The sequence below is a fragment of the Symphalangus syndactylus genome, chromosome X (assembly GCF_028878055.3).
Source record: "Symphalangus syndactylus isolate Jambi chromosome X, NHGRI_mSymSyn1-v2.1_pri, whole genome shotgun sequence".
In the NCBI taxonomy this organism is placed as follows: Eukaryota; Metazoa; Chordata; class Mammalia; order Primates; family Hylobatidae; genus Symphalangus; species Symphalangus syndactylus.
In genome coordinates this window covers 33,659,682-33,678,680 of record NC_072447.2, presented here as the reverse complement: position 1 = coordinate 33,678,680, position 18,999 = coordinate 33,659,682, and the positions used below count along the sequence as shown (strand labels likewise).

Genomic DNA, 18,999 nt, shown 5'->3' with positions numbered 1-18,999 from the left:
TCAAGTATTTTCCTATTTATGAAAGATTCTAGTTCTTTTCAGTTTTTCTTCATTACAAATAACACTGTGAAAAACACACTGATGCATAAAAACCATTTGGGAGGCAGAGGTTGCAGTGAGCCGAGATCACGCCACTGCACTCCAGCCTGGGCGACAGAATGAGACCATGTCTTAAAAAAACAAAAACATTTTATTATTTTATATATTATTTTATATATATATATATATATAGAGAGAGAGAGAGAGAGAACATATATATAACATATATAGTACTATATATATAACTATGTATGTACTATATATATAACAGATATATGTACTATATATAACATATATGTACTATATATAACATATATATGTACTATATATATAACATATATATGTACTATATATATAACATATATATGTACTATATATAACATATGTACTATATATAACATATATATGTACTATATATAACATATATATGTACTATATATATATAAAAGAATAAAATAGTTGAGAATAACAATAAAAGGAAAATAAGAGCAGTAAAGTAATAAAGCATAGTAATGCACAATAGGGTCCTCTAAAGTTTCTGGAGACAGGCTCACATTTGATTGGAAGCTTCCAGCTGTCAAATCACAGAGGGAAACAGCAGCTCCCAGATTGACAGTTACCATAATACACAAATAAGCCACATGTTCAGAAACTGCTGAGTTGTTCCGAGATACATGTGATTAACTCATGAGCAAAACTTCATCTTGCTGCCAGCAGCCCCTCTGACTTAACCCCAGCTGCCCCCAGGGTATCACCTCAAACCATCTTTCCCTCTTGACTGGAAAAAAAAAAAAAATGCCGAGTAGAATTCACTAGACTCACTCCCTGAGTGTTCTCTCTTTCCTGGGCAGGACACGTGGTCTTATAAGTTTTGATCTTTGGTGTGTTTCAAAAAGGACAGCGCTGTCTGGCTGTGAGTATAATTTGTGTTTAGTCTGTTATTTTGAAGGATGGCAGCACCCAATCCTTCTGGGCTCTGTGGATCCCAGATAATGATATTTAAGGGTCCCCAGGAATGTATTTCTTTATATCTGGGGAAGACTCTTAAAAATGAAAATGCATTTCTGCTAATAATTCTGCATTTCTGAAACATTTCATTCAGGTTACCTTCAAATTAGTGGGTGCTGGGGCCCTGACAGTGAAATGTTTTGAAATAAATGTCCTCCATCCTGCCCTTCCTGTTGGCTCAGGATCAGTCTGAGGCAATGGCCCTGGTGGGGCCCAAGCTTGGGTAGCCAGGGGTTGGAGAGGGGGTCTGCTATGGAAACCTGGCCTAGGGAAGCCCACAGCCTTAGGAAGTTAGGGTGAGGCAGGAAAAAAGGTCCTTCTCTGAAGCCTAAGCTGCTTCTCCTTTCCAAGTACAGGAGTTCATGCTCTACCTGAACTTCTGTTTCAGCCTAGCTTGGAAGGGCCCAGCCAGCATCATAACACACACTCCCAGGACAGTCTTGGAGCTGTATTTTCTCTTAGTGGAGGCTAAGCCATTAGGCCCGGGCCTGGTCCCTGGTATTCTCACCCCTGCCCCTCCTGTGGTGGAGAATGCTTGAGGTTAAGAGGCAGTGTGGTTTGCTTGGGAGTTGAGGAGGACTCATCTCCTTCCATTGGTCGTCTTCTCCCATCACAAAAATATGCATGTTGTACCAAATGCGCCCACAAACACTTCCTTTTTTGAGACAGGATCTCACTCTGTCACCCAGGCTGGAGTGCAGTGGCACGATCATAGCTCACTGAAGCCTCAACTTCCCTGGACTCAGGTGATCTTCTTGCCTCAGCCTCCCAAGTAGCTGGGACCACAGGCGCACACCACCACACTCAGTTAATTTTTGTATATTTTGCAGACATGGGGTTTCACCACGTTGCCCAGGCTGGTCCCAAACTCCTGGGCCCAAGTGATGCTCCCATCTCTGCCTCCCAAAGTGTTGGGATTATACACGTGAGCCACCGTGCCCTGCTCACCACCCATTCTTTGAGTGAAAAACACAGCAGTCTGTCCTGTCAGCTCCCTGGTTTGGAGTTCACCCACAGCACCTGCCCTGACCTGACCTCCAGGTATACAGGTCTCCTGCTACAACCGTCTCTCGGCCCCTCATTGCCTCCCAGACAAAACAAGCCCTGTAGTATCCGGCCCAGCAGTCAGGTGTTCACCAACCTTGCCAGCCTTTGTCCTGTCACTTCTCTGAGAACTTCAGGCTTTGGTCCCGGGGGCCTTGGCCACACTGGCACTCTCACCCACACTGGGGTCATTGCTCAATCACACCTCTTAGGAATATGTCCTCTCTCCCTTTTCCTCCAAGGCTCAAGTGTAACACCACCTCCATGCCCCCTACCCTCTGCCTCACAGATCTCCTGCACTGACCCACTCCTTTCTTCTCATAGGACTGTGACACCTGCGTCTTGTAGCCTAGGCCATGTGGACCTGTGGCTGGCTGACTGTCTCTGCCATTTAGACCACGAGCCCTTCCCGAGCAGGCACATCTCTGAATACCCCCGGCACAAGTGGCACATGACAAGTGCTTGTTGACTAAATCTGGTACTACTCATTGTGAGGTGTAACTTCAGGCCATGGTGGCCTTCAGGGCTGTGAGATGGACTATTTCTGTTACTTTGCTGGGAACAACTGCTCAGCTTCTCTCTCTCATTTTATGGGCAAGGATCTTTTCCTATTTCACCGCTCTCATAGCCCTTGGATAAACTCGTTTGTGACTCATCCCCCCAAAAGGGCGCAAAGAGCTGTCTTGTGGAGTAATTTGGAGGAACCTTCTGTTTGTGCATGAGAAGGCTAGGTTTCTCTCATCATCTTGGAGGCTGTTCCCATCCCATAGAGCTGCTCCTAGCCCAGATACAGAGGGAAGTCACTCATGTCCTGATGAGCATGGGGCACCCATCCAGGAGCCGTCTAATGTTACAGGCCTGAGCCCTAGCGCCAGCATTCAGGTCGCCAGATCTCAACTCGACACCTTGTGCCTTTCAACAGCCTGGCTGATGCCACAGCTCCAGGCCAGAAAACCTTTTTCTCAAGGTTGAAAGTAGCTGACCTTTGACAAGCAGCATTGGCTAAATTCCTTGTTCCTTAAAAGGAAAGCTCCCAGTTATCATTAGCCAGTGTTTATTTGGCCGCAGGGCAGGAGCAGGCCCTATACTGCACCCTGTGTACCCAGCAGGAGGGTTTGTGGCTGGAGGTACATTGGCGAACAGTCATTATTAAAATAGCCACTTTTGAAAACGCGTGCTGGAGAGGGGCGCATCCAGCCTGTCAGCTGGTCTGCACCCCATCCCATGTGGCTAGACAGCTCGTTGGTTCTCTGGCTCCCTCACAGGCAACAGTGCCATCCACTCCACATGCAGCACACTCCTTAACGTGTGCAGCAAGAAAACTGACAGAATGACAAGGACACACACCAATTATTAAATGTCTGGGCTTGTGTTTTTAATGTAGGGGTGACGGTCCAAAGATTGACTTGGCCGGCAGTTCGCCATCTGGCATCCTGGACAAAGATCTCTCGGACCGCAGCAATGACATTGGTGAGTAAGGACAGTGTTCTCGCTTCTCTTTGCAGAGTTAGTAAAGAACCGCAGAGCCTGGCTTGCCTTCAACCAGCATGATGAGAAATAATAAAGCCATTGAAATGCCAGGCTGGCACCCTCGCTTGGCTTTAGGTGTTACAGTTTTGTAAAGAAGGGAAATGATGGTGCTTTCCACATTGAAACACAATGCCTGGGACCTTTCCCCTCCCTAGGAGAAATTCCTTACAAGATCTAATGAAAAGAAATGATGAATAAGCCTTTTTGTAAAAAGTGGGCATTAGCCCTTATGTTCACAGTTTCCAGTGATTTGTGTATTTTGTGTAAAAAGGTGGATGGATGCAAATGTGAGATGGCAGGGTTCATTGTTGATACAGCACTTTTGACTGAGTTTCAAATGAGCTTTGGTATGGTAATTGCCACTTAGTTCAGAACATGAGTGAGTTTTCCCAAGGTCAGGATACCACCATATGATAAATGGGAGGGAGCTACAGTCTCTCTGGGTAAATAAAAGTCAGAGGTTCTTTTGGAGGTGTACGTGGGTGGGTGTGAGGCTACCGGTGTGCTGTTAAGGCCACTAGTGGTCTGACCTGGGTGGCAACCCTTTTAAGAAGTCCAGATTCAGGGACTAATTTTTTCTTATTTTATTTTATTTTTTGACATAAAGGCCATTTAATGATAGAAATATATAAAAACAATCATATTGTTTAGCAACAGGCTATCACATTTCTTGGGAAGAGGAAAATGACCTGCTGTAAGAAAAACTTGCAACCATGTGCAAGACTTCATTTCAACACATTTTTCCCATCCACTTAAGCATTTATCCTTTGAGTTATAAACAATCCAATTACACACTTTATTTTAAAATATACAATTAAATTATTATTGACTATAGACATGCTATTATGCTATCAAATAGTAGGTCTTACTCATTCTTTCTAACTATATTTTTTGTACCTATTAACCATCCCCACCGCCTCCCCACCCCAGCCCTGTACTATCCTTCTCAGCCTCTGGTAACCATCCTTCTGCTCTCTACCGCCATGAGTTCAATTGCTTTGATTTTTAGATCCCACAAATAAGTGAGAACATGCAATGTTTCTCTTTCTGCACCTGGTTTATTTCACTTCACATAATGATCTTCAGTTCCATCCATGTTGTTGCAAATGATAGGATCTCGTTCTTTTCTATGGCTAAGTAGTATAAACATTTTTTAGCTTTACATCTTCTATTTGTACCTATCAAGGTCATAAGTTAGCATTCTCTCATATTCTACATAATATAGAAGGCTGCATTTTAAAATTTACTTTGTTTTAATTGAACTTTTTATTTTGAGGTCATTGTAGATTCACATGCAGTCGTAAGAAGTAATAGAAATCTATGTTCCCTTAACTCAGTTTCTCCCCAATAGTAACATCTTACAGAACTATAGTACACTGTCATGACTAGGATATTGACATTGATATGATCCACCAATCTTACTCAGATTTTCCCAGTTTTATTAGTACTTGTGTGTGTATTTTGCTCTATGCAATATATATATATATATATATATTTTGAGACGGAGTGTCGCTCTGTCACCCAGGCTGGAGTGCAGTGGTGCGATCTCGGCTCACTGCAACCTCTGCCTCCCAGGTTCAAGCGATCCTCCCACCCCAGCATCCCGAGTAGCTGGGACCACAGGTGCATGCCACCATGCCTGACTAATTTTTGTATTTTTTGTAAAGGTGGGGTTGCACTATGTTGCCCAGGCTAGTCTCGAACTCCTAAGCTCGAGCGATCCTCCCACCTTAGCCTCCCAAAGTTCCAGGATTCCAGGTGTGAGCCACCACACCCAGTCTGCAATTTTATCATACATGTAGGTTTGTGTATCGACCACCACAGTCAAGACATAGAACGTTTCCATCACCACTAGATCCCTTGTGTTGCTCTTGTTAAGCCACACCCACCTTTCTCCAGCCCACCCCCTTCCCTAACCTCTGGCAAGCACTATCAGGGATTGATTTGACATGGAAGACAGCTTTCCAGCATCATCTGCTTGGGCCACTCACTTTAGAAACAGATGTATGATGGTTGGCAGGCCTTGTAAGAGCACTAGAGCTCCCAACATGAGCATTCTGCTCTCCTGCTGCTGTCCCTCTGTTTGGGTGCTGTTTTCCTTTGAACCTGCTGATAGAGTTGCATCTTTGCAACTGCTGACATGCAGTCTCTGGTCTGATCTTATGGAGGCTTGGGGGTAGGATGTGTGACTGTGACTGTAAATGCCAAAAGTACTTCCCCTGTTTCCACAAGCTCGTTTACATCCTCAGCCCTTGAGAAGCCCAGTCAGGAAGCATAACCTGATAGCTTGGGCTGATGCAATAACAGAAACTCTGGCCTGCTGTAGCTTTTGTTCTGCTTAAAGTGCAGGCAGAGCAGAGCAGAGCAGTAATTGGCTGTGAATGAAAGGGGATTGTCAGAATGAGCCTGAGTTCCGGTTCTACCACTGCAGTTTCATATTTGGGCCCTGTTTTAAGCCAGGGTGGCTGGTTGGTGAAGGTCATGTGCGACCTCAGGGGGCTGTCTTGTCACCTCCCTCATGTCAATAGGAAGGGAGGTATTCTCTCTCCTCCAGAATATACGGGATAATCTGTCTTGCTTGTTAAGAGCATTCACCTTTGACCTTTGCATTCTTTGGATCTGGAGATGTCTATGATCGCGATCATGAAAATATGAATCACATGTTTTTCAGTCTGATGAGCTAGTGTGGAAATATTGGGGGTATTGATGGGGGGGCGGGTTCATCTATAGAAGCTTTTCTTGCTGTGGAAACTAAGCACAGTTGCGTATATTTGGGAGCCCAGAAATAGAGTACTGAGGTTTGGTTTTCTCTCTCTCTTTGCCACAAAGACATTAATCCTAGAAGACTATAACTTCTCAAGTTAATGATATTTTTGTTTTGAGATAGTCTTGCTCTGTCACCCAGGCTGGAGTGCAACAGTGCAATCATTGCTCACTGCAGCCTCCAACTCCTGGGCTCATGCGATCCTCCCACCTCAGCCTCCCAAGTAGCTGGGATTACAGGTGCGCACTACGACACCTGGCTAATTAAAAAAATTATTTTTGTGGAGACAGTGTCTCCCTATGTTACCCAGGTTGGCCTTGAACTCCTGGGTTCAAGTGATCCTCCCACCTCGGCCTCCCAAAGTGCTGGGATTACAGGTGTGAGCCACCACACCCAGCCTCCAGTTAACAATTTAATGTATGCTTTATTTGCATTGTAAGAAATAATGATTGACAATCACGTGATCAATAAATACTTGAGTACCTACTACTCAAATGCAAGGCTGGCTGGAGACTGAGGCCCTCACACATGGGCTCTGCCTTCCAGGGGCTTTGGATCCATTTGGGCCCCTAAGATGGCAAATGAAAAGTTAAATAACACTGTAGGTCTGTATAAATGACTGAGTGGTAGAAAGTAATGCTGGTCAGAGGAGAGAGTGTTCCCTGGGGCCCAGGTTGTTGGAACAGGCTTTATAAAGGGGGACAGATTTGTCTGTATCTTGAAGTTGAATTTGCTTATGTGGGGGTAGTGGAGGTGGGCAGGAGAATCACGTGGTGAGTATTGACCAGCCTGGCTGTGTTAGAGGGTTTGTGCTGGGAAAGAGGGAGGGCTATCCTGTGTATTAGTCCATTCTTGTATTGCTATAAAGACATATCTGAGACTGGGTAATTTGTAAGAAAAGAGGATTCTGCAGGCTGTTCAGGAAGCATGACAGCATCTGCTTCTGGAGAGGCCTCAGGAAGCTTCCAATCATGGCAGAAGGCAAAGGAGGAGCAGACACTTAAACACCCAGATATCTGGAGAACTCACTCACCATCATGAGTGCAGTCCTAAGGGGATGGTACTAAACCATTCATGAGAAATCCACCCCCATGATCCAATCACCTCCCAGCAGGCCGTGCCTCCATTGGAGATTACAACTGAACGTGAGATCTGGGTAGAGACACAGATCCAAACTATATCACTCTGGAATTGTAAGTAGGGACTGGATTGAGTTTGAGGGAGATGGATTTGTAATTTATTCTATAGGCAGTGGTGATCATTGATAGTACACCAAAGTGACAGGATCAGGTCTAAAATTCAGATAGTAACTGCTGGAGCTTTGTGAGACTAATCAGGAAATCCTTCAGGAAAGATGGGTGTCAAGGAGTCAGGTTATTTGATACTTGGGGTGAGAGGCAGAAAGCGCCAGAATGAAGCTGCTTACGAAAGGCTCAGGAAAGAAGAGATAGATGTGGAAGCAGCAATACAGGAGAATTATTGCCAGGCAGTATTGTCAGGCAGTAGATTGGGTTTGGGAGTGGGGAGGAGGATAGAATGATTTGTTAGTCTTGAGGTTTTAGGGTCGGGTGACTGGGGAATCCAGCAACATGGGTAGAAATGAGAATGTCAGAAGGAGGAGCTGGTTTGGAGGAAAACGTGATTAGTTTAGTTAAGCATGTTGGCTCTGAGAGTGGGCCAGACACGCCCGTGTTAGTGCCAAGTGGAGGCAGGAGGTAGAGGGCTGAGGCTTGAGAAGTTGGCAGGAATTGGAGGTAGGGATTAGGAGCTTCCCAGTGGCTGGAGAGAAGAGGGCAGGAGTGGCCTCTACAGACCTGGGTTTGAATGCTGAATCGGCTGCTTCCCAGCTGAGTGGCCTTCTCCAATTTCCACAGACTCTCTGAGCTTCCTTATCTATAAAGAATACTAACATCTCTACTGGGCAAGTGGCTCGTACCTGTAATCTCAGCACTTTGGGAGGCTGAGGCAGGAGGATTGTTTGAGCTGAGGAGTGTGAGACTAGTCTAGGCAGTATAGTGAGACCCTATCTCTACACAATTTTTTAAATAACCAGGTGTAGTGGCATACGCCTGTGTTCCTAGCTACTTGGGAGGCTGAGGTGGGAGGATCGCTTGAGCCCAGGAAGCAGAGGTTGCAGTGACCTGAGATCATAACACCGCAGTCCAACCTGGGTGTCAGAGATCCCATCTCAAAAAAAAAAGACTAACATGCAGCAGTGACTCATACCTGTAATCCCAGCACTTTGGGAGGCGGAGGCAGGAGGATTGTTTGAGTTTAGGAGTTTGAGATCAGCCTGGGCAATATAATAAGACTCCATCTCTACCAAAAAAAAAAATTAGCCAGACGTGATGGCACATACCTGTGGTCCCAGCTACTCAGGAGGCTGAGGTGGGAGGATCACTTGAGCCCAGGAGGTCAATGCTGCAGTGAGCTATGATCATACCACTGCCCTCCAGCTTGGGCGACAGAGTCAGACCATGTCTCAAAAAAAAAAAAAAAATCAACTCTATCAACTTCCTCACCTTGTCTTCCAGAATTATGTCAAATCACTTGGTGGCCTGTAAAAAAGATAGAAATGCTTACTATTAATGTTGTTTGCTTGGAAGTGATAGTTGGGTCAGGAAGATAAAGTCCTCGCTGTGAGAAAAGGCAAAGAAGAACCTAGGGCTGAAGACCAAACCCCCACCAAGTCCACATTTAAGGGAAAATCAGGATCTTGCAACATCAGAGAGGCCAAGGGAGGAGAGAATTGTAAACGGAATGTCTATAGGCCCAAAGGCAGGAATGTTCTTCGTAGTTGGGTCCGTCAAGGAGAAAAAGACATTGCAGAAGTGGGTGGCTCTCCTCAGGGCTGCTTCTGTAGCATTTGTTCATTGCATTGGATCGAGGAGGAAATTATTTGTACCAGAATGTTTTGTTAGTGATTCAGACAATTGAAGCTGTCTAAATGTGGGCTGCAGTGAACAGCATAATACAACCCTGAAAACCATTGGAAACCATCCGTGTTAGCTATAAATAAATCTGGGTTTCCGCTTAATAAAGCTATAATTTAAAATTATTATAATATTAAATAGCTTTTTCAGATCTTGTGTGGGCAGCTCCCAGCGTCTGTCAGCCAGCGATCAATTAGAATGAAATCAATTGGTCCAAAACTAACTTGTTGATGTCAGTTTGAGATATTGTTTATATCAAACTATGCAGCCATATTTCAAATAACATAATAGAAAACATGGACAAACTCCAACATAGGCCTGTGCATGAATAGAAATGAAAATTGTCTAGTTTTCTCTTGCTGATGGAAGAATCACTGTCCTATTGAATGGGAGATTATAGGCCATGAAGTCAAGTGCTATAACGTTTACTTTTATTATGCCGTATATTGTAGTTCCCACTGCATGGCAGGATTTATTGTTACACTTCAATGCTATCGAGATTTTCAGTTCCTTTCCCACTAAAGCACATAGCAACAGGCCTTCAGATAGGAAGCCTACTGTAAAGTAAGCCACCTGTTTTCAACTAATTGACTTAGAGAAAGCCCTTGTCATTCCTCCTCCTCAGTTGCCTAGCATCTTTGTTGGAACTGTTGTTTTCTTCCATCCGATCCAAATCTCAAACTATTCCCACTTCCATCTCTTTACGTAGACCCCACCCCGTCTTCACTTGAGGACTGTGAAGATTTCCTCTCTGTCTTTTCAACTTGACCCACAAAACGCACTTTGCACTGTAGTCAGTTTTGGGAGCGAAGTGTTGCTTGCTTTAAAGTCAACAGACTTGGGACGTGGAAGTGGTTTGAAAGGTATCAAGGCTAAATTCAACTCATGCTCAGATCTCTCACAGATGCCTGGGGCCTATGGTTCCTTTGGAAAAGGAAACATGAAAGTACTTCCCTGTGCCCTAGGAACAGTATTAAGAGCCAGTCAATTTGAGGTTCCGGAGAGGTTCTCAAAGGGGATTATAGTGATGGTTGCACAACTCTGTAAATTCACCAAAATTATGGAGTTGTACAGATAACATGGGTGAATTTTATGGTATGTATAAATCGTACCTCAGTAAAGCTGTCAAAAAGAAAAAAGTAAGAGCTAATTGAAATTTTCCTAATGCTCACATTGAGGGCCCAGTGTTAAGATAGATATGCACACCACTGATCAAGTATGGGATTCAAAGTTCCCCTTTGCCCCACTTTTTTTTTTTTTTTTTTTTTTTTTTTGAGACCAGGTCTCACTCTGTTGCCCAGGCTGGAATACAGTGGTGTGATCTCGGCTCACTGCAACTTTCACCTCCTGCATTCAAAGCGATTCTCCCACCTCAGCTTCCTGAGTAACTGGGACTACAGGTGCGTGCCACCACGCACGGCTAATTTTTGTATTTTTTGGTAGAGACGGGGTTTCACCATGTTGGCCAGGCTGGTCTCAGACTCCTGAGCTCAAGTGATCCATCTGCCTCAGCCTCCCAAAGTGCTGGAATTACAGTCATGAGCCACCACACCAGGCCTCCTTTGCCCCACTTTATAAAATAGTTGTGATTATTTAGAGTAACAACTACTACATTGATGTTTCTGCATCATCTAAACTAATCCTTTATATATATAATTACGTTTTAGATGTGTTAAGAAAGCTCTCCAGGCTAGGTGCGGTGGCTCATGCCTGTAATCCCAGCACTTTGGGAGGCCGAGGGGGGTGGATCACCTGAGGTCAGGAGTTCGAGACCAGCCTGGCCAACATGGTGAAACCCTGTCTCTACTAAAAATGCAAAAATTAGCCGGGTGTGGTGGTAGGCGCCTGTAATCCCAGCTACTCGGGAGGCTGAGGCAGGAGAATCGCTTGATCCCAGGAGGCAGAGGCTGCAGTGAGCCAAGATTGCACCATTGCACTCCAGCCTGGGGGACAAGAGTGAGACTTCGCCTCAAAAAAAAAAAAAAAAAAAAATTGGAGTTGAAGCCAGGTCTCTCTGACCCATGAGCCCAAACTTTCTAGGTCCACATCAGCATTTCTCAACTGCTGTCCCCAAGGGGACATTTGGCAATGTCTGGAGACATTTTTGGCTGTCACATTGTAGGGGTGGAGGTGGAGATACTACTGGCATCTAGTGGGTAGAGGCCAAGGATGCTGCTAACCATCCTGCAGTGTGTAGGATAGCCCCCACAGACAACAAGGAATGACCCAGCCCCAAATGCCAATAGCACCAAGGCCCAGAGAGCCCAGTTTGTGTTAGGAACAGGAAGAGGACAGGCTTCCCCCGTAAGTGCAACTTGTGTTCCCTGGAGTAGCCTGTCTCATTTCCTGAGAATCTCTATAAAACCTAGTTTGAAAATGTTTCATATACAAAAAAGTAATTATATTTGAAGTAATTAAACATCAATCAAGGACATGGCTGTGACCTTTGTGAGAGAGAAAGAGGAAGGGGGGGAGAGAGAGCGAAGAGAGGAGAAGGGAGAGGGGAGATCTTAAGGCTTGCAGCAAGTGAAATGATACCATTTTAGTCTGATTTCAAATAGAAAGAGTATTGGATTTGGGATGAGATATTTGCCAAAGATCAACTACCCAGTGTTTAAACGGGTATTACATAAAAGGACAATAACAAATTTGATCAATACTAAGTTCTAAATCTGTACTCTGTATGGTAAAGTTATACAGGAGAGCAAGAGAGAGCAATTGTAATAGCGACCATTAACACAACATTTTTGTGAATGTGACACCAAATCTCTACAAACAAGTGATTACATTTTTACCTTATTTTGCAATTTCTACCTTTTATGATAAGAAATCACTTCTAAGGGTTTCTCATACAAATTTTGAGGAAAAATTCAGATCTCCTGACTTGGGGCTATTGGTTTTTCTGTCCTCTTTTTAAAATACGTATTTTAAACTTCCCCTTTTGGAGCCAGAGAGCCAGTTATTGGTCCTTCAGCATGTCAGATCATTGAGCAATTTCTCAGGTTCAATAAAACAAGATATACTGTGTCCTCCCTGCCATTAAAAAAACAAACACAAAAACAAAAACAAAACCATGAATGACACTTGGAGTGTTCCAGATTGACTACTGGCTGTGTGTGTGAACAACAGCCGCACCTTCCAGCTCTCTTGGGATTAGTTGCTCAGACATGAGAACTTTCATTGAAGAGCCACGGCTGGGTCCTACAGACACTGTCTCCTTACCGGCAACCTTCAGACACGGCCTTTGGGACCAAGGACATGGTTGATGTTACCTGTGCTGAAGAACAGGAGATACAGTTGCTATTGGTCTGCAGTCAAGTCTGCGTATGATGGGCTGGGGTGCCCATGTGTGGACGTGTGCAGCTCTGGTCCCTATCTAGGGACACAAATCGTGATCAAACTTAAATTTTTGTCAGGAGTAGCTGAAAAGCACTATACATTTCTCAAGTGCGATGACAGAAAGCAAAAGAGATTGTGCTGAGGGTTAAACGCTTTATACAAAGGAAGTGAAACAGGTTGCGCTTCTGATTGATGGGTTTTTAACCCAGGCAATCCTCTGAGCATTTTTGGTTCCTTCCTCGAACTTACAGAGGCGTAGTTAATTCAGAACAGCTTCTGTGGCTGGCCCTCTCCCTGCATCGCCCTTGAGCCCTCCCCTGGTTCCCAGCCTCTCAGGCTCACAATGGAGGTGTGCTGCTGAGGAAACAAGGTCAAGCTGGCAACCAGCACTCATTTTGAAAGGCATCCTCCAGTCCTACAAGAGATGGTCCTTCAGGGCCCTTTGAAGGGCCTGATCCTGGGTATAAACTGAGCATCTCCACTTAGACTTTCTCAGTGAAAGATGTTGGTCCTCACCGGAACTGAGGTGCTCACCTCTGCCTGTGCACCTTGCACAGGGCGGTCCTGCTGGCCTTTGGTGGTCTATCACGGTGGCTGGGTTTGTGCTTAGTTATGAGGGGTTTCACGAACATCTTTTACCCCATAACATCCCATAAGCGCAAACTCAGTAAACATTGAAAGTGCCTGTAGGAAAAGCCTCACAAATGCTATAGAAACAGGGGGAGGTTACGTCAAAGTGAGGACATGATGGCAAATGTTGCAGAACCTCACTGGAGCAGTGCATTTGGTGGTATGAATTATTCCAATATACAGAGAGCAAATTAGTACTGTCCTACCCAAGTGCTCTATACCAGCCTGCAAAATAGCTGACCTGAGAGAGGTGGAGGGACATTTAGGGAGCATCAATACAGATGGCTCTTGGCTTGGAGAGGGTCACAGAGGCTGGTAGCTGTGTGGACTTGGCAGGCAGCCCCAAATGCTCACCTATGTGCAGAGTCAGCATGTCCTCCCTCCCCTGGTAATGCGGTTGCCTGCATCTCTGTGGCCAGGGCTCTCATTCATCATTCAGTCTGATGGCTTGAGTGCCTCTACGTTTGCTACATGCTGAGACCGTATTCTAGTGCCGTATTCTGGAGGTACTAGGTGTACCTACAGATTTAAGAATGCAAATCTGGAGGTACACCCAGTGGATTCAAAGTAGTCTCATAGAACAAAGAGACTTATATAGTGACCTTTGCTGCATCCACAGTATACACCACAGAGGTCTCTGAGCTGAAAATGAATGTGGAAGCAAGGGAACAGGTGATGTTCAGCTCTCAGATCTCACATGGCATTTATTTGGCTTGAGGTGCCCCCCTCCCCCTGTCCCCTGGCTGTGGGCTCATGGATTGGCAGAGCCCGGTTATGACTTCCATTTTATTTGCAAATATCCAGAGGAATGTACAATCTACCAGAAAATTGTGTTCAGGCATCCCTTTGTCACATTAAAGACATTATGGACACACGACATTTTATTAAGTATTTTGTTTTAGTATCACTTTATTAAGTAAATTATCAAAATCCTTATTTAGCCATGGACTCTCATTAAAGCATGTTCTGGAAACCTTGGCCAAGGTTAGGAGCCTGTAAAGTTTGATTCATTGCAAGAGAAAAGTGATTAGCAGTTGGAGAGTGACATTGATGGGCCCCATTAAAAGGTCATTGGATGTGGTGGTGGCAAGCGAAGGTTGGAGTTGGAGGTCAGCAGGATGCCCTGATTTAGAACCAAGCTTACCTTTGCGTAACCTATAGTGACACTCTCTTCATCTCCCCAGGCCTTAGTCATGTCTCCCTGAGGTTCATACTGTTTGGAATTTCACAGGCTCATTTACCAAAAAAAAAAAAAAAAAAAAAATAGGCTTTTAATTTGGGAGACGGCTTGATTTTTCTTTTATTAATGATGCACATTCAAAATAAACAAATGCCATCTCCTATTGGAAAGGGTATAATCTCCAAGTGTAAAATTGAACAAATTTAGCTTAATGGGAAACTCACAATGTTGACCTTTTTCTCAGTGCATTATGACTGGTGATAACCTTGGCACAGACACACGCCAGTTCTTTTGAAAACCACAGGTCCAGCTCACATCTGCAAAGATAGAAGGTGGCGGGAAAGAGAAATGTTGGGGGCAAGGAAAAGGCCCTAGAGAGAGTCAGGCATTGAAGCAGTAGCTCAGGTAAAAACTTAGTGTCCAGAAATGTACAATTAGCAGATTAACTTTTTTTTTGATATAGGATTACTTGTAATGTTTTTCCTAAGAAAAAGTCATGGAGTGTCAGATTTTTCAGAGCACTTTAAATCCTTTTTACCTTCTCCTGATGTTTACAAATGAGAAATAGCTCATCAAATCACCCAGGCTGGTGAATGAGAGCCTGCCAGCCCTTTCTAGCAGTTTGGGGGGACTCTTGTCTCTCCCAGGGTAGTAAAAAGCATACTAGGCTTTGAGACAGAAGCTTTTTCCTCCTCAAATTTTGTAGTAAGTGTAATTTTGGCTTCCATGTAATTCTGGACATTAGAATATAGAATATTATTGTTTCACATGTGCATTAAAATTCTATATTATGAGTATCAGACTGCTCCTCTTTTTTTTTTTTTTTTTTGAGACAGAGTCTTACTCTGTTGCCCAGGCTGGAGTGCAGTGGCACAGTCACAGCTCACTGCATGCTCAACCTCCCAGGCTCAAGCAATCCTCCTATCTCAGCCTCTCAAGTAGCAGGGACCACAGGCGTGCACCACCATGCCCAGCTAATTTTTTATTTTTGTAAAAACGCATCTCACTATGTTGCACAGGCTGGTCACAAACTCCTGGGCTCAAGCGATCCTCCCACCTCGGCTTTCCAAAGTGCTGGGATTACAGGCATGAGTCATTGCACCTGGCCCTGCTCCTCTTATGTCTAAATAAAGTGCTGCTAAAGAAGATGAAATGACCCATACATCTTGCTCTCCAAAAAGAAATGTGCACTTTGCTCTGGCTGCTCATCCCACTGAAGCTGAGCATCATGCGCACCATTGTACCTCCTTGGATCTTGGTTTTTCATCATTAATCCAGGGGCTTGGATGACATGATCATAAATAACCCAATTCAGGCAGGGCATGGGGTCTCATTCCTGTAATCCCCGCACTTTGAGAGGCAGGAGGGATCACTTGAGGCCAGCAGTTCGAGACCAGCCTGGGCAATATAGGGAAATACTCTGTCTCTACAAAAAATATTAAAAAGAAAGAACCCAGCGCAGCGTCACAGTCTATGTTTCTCTAACCCTCTCCGTTTCTTTTAGCTGAGTTTTCTAGACATTGAGAAAACTGCTGTCTTGGTAGCCTCTGAATCCTCTTTGAAATTAAGTAGCTTTTTCTTTCCTTTGTCTCTTTACTTCATTTTCTTTAGTTCTGTCAGTTCTTTTAATCTAGAATTGATAATTTCGCCCTTTCTAAGGTCTAATCTAGGGTTTTCTTTTTTTTGGCTGAATGGTTTTTTGCTTTTAAATGATTTGCTGGCTATATGGAGATTTAAGAAATTGTTAAGGGGTTATGAGCATAACTATTATTTTTTTTTATTTTTAGTGATGGGGTCTTGCTATGTTGCCCAGGCTAGACTTGAACTCCTGGGCTCAAGTGATTCTCCCACCTTAGCCTCCTGAGTAGCTGTGACTGTAGGCATGCTACTGCACCTGGCTCATGAGCATACCTTTTTGTAAAGTTTTAAAAAGTACTCATTCATCTTTTAAAAGAATTATTTTGATTTTTTTAACCCAAGTTATTACAGAGAAATGTAAAAGAGTAGGATGTTTGCCCTCCTAAATAAGTTTGAGATCCTAGAGAAAACCCTGACATAGATGCAAGTTCCAGGTTGCAAGTTCTATTTTCAAATCAGTTGGTTAGTAATTCTTTGCTTCCAATGACATTGAAGGGGGTACCCACTAAGTTGTTTGGTGGTAGACCATTAAAAATAATAATTCCTGGTGATGCTAGACTACGGTCTGGTTTTTGGTATATAATTTGCAAGGAGTTCAGAGAATCGAGTGACATTGATAACAAAATTATTTCCATTCTGGCCGGGCGCGGTGGCTCACACCTGTAATCCCAGCATCTTGGGAGGCCGAGGCGGGTGGATCACAAGGTCAGCAGTTTGAGACCAGCCTGGCGAATATGGTGAAACCCTGTCTCTACTAAAAATACAAAAAAACATTTAGCTGGGTGTGGTGGCCCATGCCTGTAATCTCAGCTACTCTGGAGGCTGAGACAGGAGAATCGCTTGAACCTGGGAGGCGGAGGTTGCAGTGAGCCGAGATCGTGCCACCGCACTCCAGCCTGGGTGACAGAGTGAGACTCCATCTCAAAAAGAAAAAAAAAATTGTTTCCATTTCATCTACTTTTTTTTTTTTTTTTGCGAGACAGAGTCTCACTCTGTCGCCCAGACTGGAGTGCAGTGATGCCGTCTCGGCTCACTGCAACCTCCGCCTCCCGGGTTCAAGTGATTCTCCTGTGTCAGACTCCAGAGTAGCTGGGATTACAGGCATGGGCCACTACACCCAGCTAAATGTTTTTTGTATTTTTAGTAGAGACGGGGTTTCACCATATTGGCCAGGCTGATCTTGAGCTCCTGACCTCAAGTGATCCACCCGCCTCGACCTCGCAATGTGCTGGGATTACAGGCATGGGCCACCACACCCAGCCTCCATTCCATCTACTTCTATTTAAGTGAACAAATTTTCTTGGCACTTACGTCTCTAAAATAAAAAATAGAGAGTTGATACCAAACCATCTCTTCCTGGTATTAAGTGATAATCATACACACACGAAGTGTTTGAGGGAAAAGCCCAATAAAATTCTGTTTTGTCATGCTTAAAAATTACTTATCAAAATGTGTTCTGATCATTTGTATATTAATAATAATGTAATGAGACCTCAATCCAGAAGAAAAATAATTTTTACACTTAGAGTCTTAAGATTTCAGGAAAGAAAAAATCTTAAACTTCAATTTCTATACATGTTTTTACAATAGAAAGATGATAAAATAGTTAACAACAGACTTGAAAATGGATTAGGATAAAATTCAGCAGTAGGGGTTGGAAATATGAATTTAAGGAGGAAAAGGAATGATGTAAAATTTCCAACTGTTAAAATCTTATGATATTTTAAAATGGATGATGGTGGTGGTTAAATTGCTGCAGTATTCAAATATATATCGGATATATTTAAGAAATCTATGTAAGTTATATTTTAAAATCTCAATATTTAGAATATAGCAGAAATTACATCCTTTGTGAGTAAAACTTACATAAAAGTTTAGATTTCAACTTGATATGTGTGAGGAGGATATACAAGGGTTTCCAAAATTATTTTAGCAAGTACACCGGCTTCATAAATATATCATTTTATACTTACAGAAACATTTCTATGGATTAATTTCTAGAAGTGACATTGATATATCTGAAGGTGTACACATTTACATTTTGTAATAGGTATTGCCAAATAGCATACAGAAAGGTTGTGCCAATTTATGTTCCTGTGGATAATAGTGTAACTACTGTTTCCAATAGAGAATTACATTATTTATCAGATCACTTTGCATAGCAAATTTGGGCCTGTAGTGAGCAATTTTTAAAGGAATGCAAATGTGGAGAGCTACTTTTCCCCACTTAGCATTGCTTGTCATCAATCCGAGTGAATCACTACCTCTCCTCGAAGCGAGACTACTGTAAGACGTGTCCCCCCTTTCCCTGATCTAAATTAGGTCCCTGTGCTATCATTGCTAATTTCACCTTTTATCATTCTTTCGTAGTAACTAAGAGAATTTGTAATTATACATACAAAAGCCTGTCTCCCTCAGTGGGTTCTTAGCTCCATGTGGGCAGGGAATGTGGCTATTTTCCACCCCTGTATCCCCCTTTGCCTAGCCCAGTGCCTAGCTGATAGTGTATGCTCAGAAAAATAGCCACTGAATGAATGGGCTGAGCGTAAGTGAGGGGAAATATCAAGATGCAGGATCATAATACACAATCTTCATTGCCACTAGCCACGTGTGACTATTTAAATTTAATTAAATAGCTATGCTTACTGGTAATCTATGCACTCTGTAGCCACGTGGGGCTAGTGGCTACGATTTGAATAGTATAGATTATAGAAGATCATCACAGCAAGTTCTACTGGACAGTGCTGATATAGGATAATTGTACATTCATTCTCAAAACTATCCCTATGCTTGGCACAAAGTAAATACTTAAGAAACGTTTGATTGAATTAATGAGCAAATAAACACTGTATCTCCCTCTCTTATTCTTGAGCTACACGTTTTGATGTAGAAGT

The 18,999-nt window shown here is 43.5% G+C and overlaps 1 protein-coding gene across 12 annotated transcripts in view; it reads left to right on the top strand.

Moving 5' to 3' along the window:
• The window catches only part of SH3KBP1 (SH3 domain containing kinase binding protein 1), a 356,671-nt gene that overhangs the window by 316,239 nt on the left and 21,433 nt on the right, over nucleotides 1–18,999 (top strand). For all 12 annotated transcript variants that reach the window (XM_055269199.2, XM_055269203.2, XM_055269200.2 and 9 more), the window contains one exon: nucleotides 3,476–3,561. In XM_055269199.2, coding sequence (XP_055125174.1) covers nucleotides 3,476–3,561 — 86 coding nt within the window. The remainder of the gene's footprint in view (nucleotides 1–3,475; nucleotides 3,562–18,999) is intronic.